This window comes from Lipotes vexillifer, unplaced genomic scaffold, assembly GCF_000442215.2.
Source record: "Lipotes vexillifer unplaced genomic scaffold, Lipotes_vexillifer_v1.1 scaffold252, whole genome shotgun sequence".
NCBI lineage: Eukaryota > Metazoa > Chordata > Mammalia > Artiodactyla > Lipotidae > Lipotes > Lipotes vexillifer.
Genome location: NW_006773367.1, coordinates 1,411,802 through 1,417,007, shown reverse-complemented (window position 1 = coordinate 1,417,007; position 5,206 = coordinate 1,411,802). Strand labels below are relative to the sequence as shown.

General features: G+C 47.4%; 1 protein-coding gene across 1 annotated transcript in view; it reads left to right on the top strand.

Annotated features, from left to right (window-relative positions):
- Window positions 1-1,234: 1,234 nt before the first annotated feature.
- FBP1 (fructose-bisphosphatase 1) overlaps window positions 1,235-5,206 on the top strand; it is a 27,886-nt gene continuing 23,914 nt past the window's right edge. The window contains exon 1 of the mRNA XM_007448284.1: window positions 1,235-1,471. Within this exon, the coding sequence (XP_007448346.1) occupies window positions 1,302-1,471 (170 nt within the window). The 5' untranslated portion in view covers window positions 1,235-1,301. The remainder of the gene's footprint in view (window positions 1,472-5,206) is intronic.

Below are 5,206 nucleotides of genomic sequence, written 5' to 3'. Positions count from 1 at the left end.
AAAAAAAAAAAAAAAAAAAGAAAAAAAAAAAAAAAAAGCGGGAAAAAAAAAAAAAAAAAAAAAAAAAAAAAAAATAAAAAAAAAAAAAAATATATATATATATAAAATATATATATATTAAAAATATATATTTATTTGGTTGCACTGGGTCTTAGTTGCGGCATGTGAACTCTTAGTTGCGGCATGCATGTGGGATCTAGTTCCCTGACCAGGGATGGAACCTAGGCCCCCTGCACTGGGAGCGTGGAGTCTTATCCACTATGCCATCAGGGAAGTCCCCACACCAAGTACTTTGATTAAACAGAAGCATTTGTTACTTGTGGCAAGGAGACAGAGGATAGTTCTCAAAGCACTGTCTCACTAACAGTAAGTGCTCAATAAATGTTGTTCTATGAATCAGTGTATGAACTGCCTTAGGACTGCAGCAATGTGCCTACAAAGCAGTCAAGATGTGGCCTCAGAGCCCCTGTCCTCAGTATGGTAACCAGGAGACACTTTCCTGTGTCTGTGACTGTTTTCTCTGCAAAATGCAGCTGTTGGAAAGGAAGGACCCCAACAGCTCTCAAATTACAGGAATCTTGAGAAGAGGCCTGAATTAAGGATCCAAAGGCGGGCCATCAGACAGGTAAGGAACAAGGGAATCCACGTCTCCTGAAGTTGGTCAGAAGAGCCAGGTGACAGGCCAAGCAGGGGTGGACAGAGGGCAGGGAGCAGATGGCAGGTGGCCACGGTGGGGGAGGGAACCGCAGCGGTTAGAGCCTCCTGCGGAACCCGGGAGCAGCTGGGCTGCAGCGCTGCACTGAGCACCACGCTTACCCTTCCCAACTTACGTTTTATACCTTGGGGGGAAAATCATGATTGCAACTCTGTGGCAGGGTCGTTGTGGGGACTGAAAAAGACCATGTAGGTGGCCCGGAGCAGCACTCCACCACGCCAGTGGCCGTGCTTTGAGGAGGCGTGGCGCGGCGACAGCGGAGGAACCGGAGGTGGCGGTGGGTCTCGGGGGAGGGGCAGCCCCGCTGTTGGAGGAACTGAGACTGGACAAGGATCCCGGACGGGGGTGGGGGTGGAGGGCGGAGTGGGCGGGGCTGCAGTTGGAGGGGCGGGGCCAGGGCGCGGAGGTGTTCCTGTGGGCGGAGGGCGGTGGCCCGCGCCTATAGGTTCCGCGGGACACCCCGCTGGGACCGGGCCCATTCTGAGCGGTGCTGACCCTCGGAGGCCGTCGGTGTGCGCTCCAGCCGCGTCCCACCGCGTCCCGCCGCCTGCACCTGCCGCCCAGCGCTCAGCAGCCCGGCCACAGCATGACGGACCAGGCGGCCTTCGACACCAATATCGTCACCCTGACCCGCTTCGTCATGGAGGAGGGCAGGAAGGCCCGCGGCACGGGCGAGATGACCCAACTGCTCAACTCGCTCTGCACCGCGGTCAAAGCCATCTCCAACGCTGTGCGCAAGGCGGGCATCGCGCACCTGTGAGTCAGGCCTCTGTACCCCCGGACCCCTCACTTTGGCCGCGTCCTCTCTCTCTGGCAGGGGATCTGCCGAGCAGTCCGATGTCTGATCCTCTGCCCCTGTTGTCAGTCTCTCTGTCTGACATCTGGGACTCTCTCTCCCTCTCCCTCCCTCCCTCTCTCTCTGCCCCTCTGCAGAAGCTCAAGCCGCACTCAAGCCTAGTTCCCCCTTCCATTAAGCTTCCCACCTGGGGGCCTGTCTCACAGTCCACAGCTGCATGCATCCTGCAGCCTGCTCCCCTGGGCTGAGCAGCCTGCCTTAGCACCCTTCTGGCTTCCTCCTGATGAAATTGGCTGGCCAGGTGGGCACCTGGCCTGACTGCCATACCCATCCTAGCCTCAAACAGGAAAGTGCTGGCCCAGGTGCCTTCCTTTCCCTTTCTTTTCTTTGACCTCCTTCACTCCCTTTGGAATTGGGGTCCCGAGTCAGGTTTCTAATTCAGTATCTCCTTGACCCTAGACAAGTCCTGTTAGGAGCAGTGGGTGGAACCCCTACTGGGACGAGGCTCTCTGTCCAGAGCTTTCAGGGGCGGCAGTGCTGGTGTGCACAGGGCTGCAGGAGGTCTGGAGTGGGGATTGAGATGCTGTATTTCTAAGACGTTCTTCTGTGGTAGGTGGTGCTGAGACTGCTGGTCCGCAGATCACATTGTGTTTAGCAAAGCAATCACAGGACATGGGGATTCAAAGAGTACCTTCTTGTGTGGCTTGTTGTAAGTAACACAAGTGCCCTTTGGTTTATTCTGGTGTGCAGGAGCATTTTATGTTTAGACTGGTCCTCCGTATAGCTGAAGGGTACCTGGGTTTTCAGATTGCCCACACTCCTTCCTAATATTTCCCACACTTAGGAACACCTTAAACATTGTGCACAGTGCTCTTAGCTGATCTGAAAAAGTATAACCCCTGTAACCTAGTTTCCTTTTCTGGTCAGCTCTTTGCCTTTCGTCCCACAGTATGGCTTGGTAGAGCTAACTCTTTTTTTTTTTTTTAATTTTTATTTTATATTGGAGTATAGTTGATTAACAATGTTGTAATAGTTTCAGGTGTACAGCAAAGTGAGTCAGTTATACATGTATCTATTCTTTTTCAAATTCTTTTCCCATTTAGGTTATTACAGAGTATTGAGCAGAGTTCCCTGTGCTATACAGTAGGTCCTTGTTGGCTATTTTAAATATAGCAGTGTGTACATGTCAATCCCAAACTCCCAATCTCTCCGAGCTAACTGTTAAGGAAGGAGTGTATCATTACATTTATTTTCAGATGTCAAGCGGGGATGGCCCTTGCTGGGAGAGGGACTGGGACAGTACGTTAGGAAGGTGGTGATTCCATTACTATTTCACCTATGGTCCCTCTTAATACATTTCTAAGGAGGCTGTGCTTTAGGAAACACACTCAATTGAAGTCTTACTTCAGATTTAATTTACAATAAGTAAAAGTGTCCTAACAGCTTTATCTGCCTTTGAAAACCAGGGAGCTTCTTCAAAAAGAGTGCTTGTCATTTCTTGTATTATTTAAAAATGTCAGCACCTTTCACAACCCCAAAGAGACTCAGAAACACAAGATCTGCTTTGAGGTGCATCTTTCCCACCTTTTAAGTAATGTCAGATAGTGGGACCTTAGGTAGTGGGATTTTGATAGTGGGACCTGGACAAAGGGTGCTAATGTTGGCTATATAAATGATGTATATTTTTACATTTACCTGTAAATACCAGGTTAAAAAATATTGTTGTTGCTATAATTATAAATTCCTTAATAAGTTGCACTCAACAAACATTCAAACCACTCAGAACACAACGGGAAAAGTGAAACCCACCTCTACCCATTCCCTGGGGTATCCCCTATTCATAATTTACTGGTTATTTTACTAGATACTTTTTGTTATGTCTTTTTTTTTTAATTGGAGCATAGTTGATTTACAGTGTTGTGTTAGTTTTTGGGTGTACAGCAAAGTGAGTCAGTTATACTAGATACTTCTTTATATTAATATAAATTTATACATGGATACATAGTTCCATATGACTCTTTGTAAATAGCAAACAAAATGGAATCACACAACATATTCTTTTGCAGTTTGCTTTCATTATTCAACAATATATATATTCAACATCCTTCAATGTTAGGACATGTAAATCCACCTCCTCCTTTTTAATTGCTGCATTGTGTTCCAATGCATGGACATATCATGAGCTATTTGACATCTCCCATACGTTTGGGCATGCCACTGGTCTTTGACTATTTCAAACAGCATTGTACCTGTGAAATGGGTGTTGATGCATGGCCATGTGGGTGGCTGACAGAGGAGGACATTAAGTACTCCTGTGGGAAAATAAGTTTGACTGTCTCAGTACCCCATGTAGTTGAGCAGATGGCAATAAGACAAGATCTTAACCTAGGCCTCCTGATTACACTCATGACTTCGATATCCTGGATGAAAAGGCCAGCATGCCTGCAAATAACTTGTCAGTGCTGATGACTTGCCCTAGAAGGGCATCTAGCCAGAGGTACAATGATTGCAGATTGCTGGAACCTTGCGGAACCAGTTTATGGAGCTCAGCCATGACTCCTCATTAGGGACAGATCAGGAGTTTAAACGTAGAGCCTGGAGAGCTCTCTCTCTCTCTCTCTCTCTCTCTCTCTCTCTCTGTCTCTTTAGTTCTAGAAGAGACTGAGATGAGAATGATACAGAGCTTATGCTGTAGGAAAACTATTACAAGTATAGAATTATAAAACAATAGAAATCTGAAAGATACTTTCCTAGAGGTACCAAAAATACGATGTGGATGCAGAGGACTGTGGAGTATCAACACAGGCATTTGCAATGGTCAGGAAAAGATAGTCATAGGTTTGATGGCTGGAGAGCATTTTAGGCTGGACCATCGTGTGAGGAAATGTACAAAGTAGGAAGATGTTTCTGGAAAAGTTGCTCATTCAGTTTGACTGAAGCCGGGACTACTTCAAGTAATGTAGTGGCGGGGCATTTGCGGGTGTTAAATTGTGGGTGCATTGGGGGAACATCACATGGCAAGGGTGAATACTTTATATTTGGGGGGGTAAGCAAAGGGGAGAGGTACAGGTTTTTGAGTGGGGCGGTGGAATGAATGGAGACTCATCTGGGGCAGTTATGGCTGGAAGTATAGAGTTAAAAGAGAGAAAGCTAGGACACGTGGAACACCAACTGAAGAGGGGAGAGGTGAGGAAAGCAGCATTCAGAGCTAGGGGATTAGAGGGGAAGAGGGGGAGGACCTGGGAGAAGTCTTGGGTGGGGATGGGGGAGAGGACAGCAAGGGAGGTTCTCAAAGAACCCCGAGAGCAGGGCTGTGCCATTAAAAACAAAAACAAACAAAAACGAAAAAAGCAAAGAACCCCCCCCAAAACCCAGAATTCCAAAGGAGGAGCTGAGTTTTAGAGGCTGGAGAAGGGCAAGAAGATGATGCTGACATTTTGGGGATGTGGAACTTGAGGTGTTAGAGGGCCATACAGCTGGAGATGTTGCCCAGGCTGCAGTTAGTTGCGACAGTCTGGAATTTGGGTGTGCAGAGCTGACTGAAGATTAGGCCACTGGACTTTGGCACATTCACCCTCAGGCAAGAGGAAGAGAAGAAGAAAATTAGGACCCGGTTTAGCAGAACACATGCAAGCAAGGCTTTAAGAGCATTTTTTTTTTTTTTTTTTTTTTTTTTTTGGGGGGCTGGGGCCTTT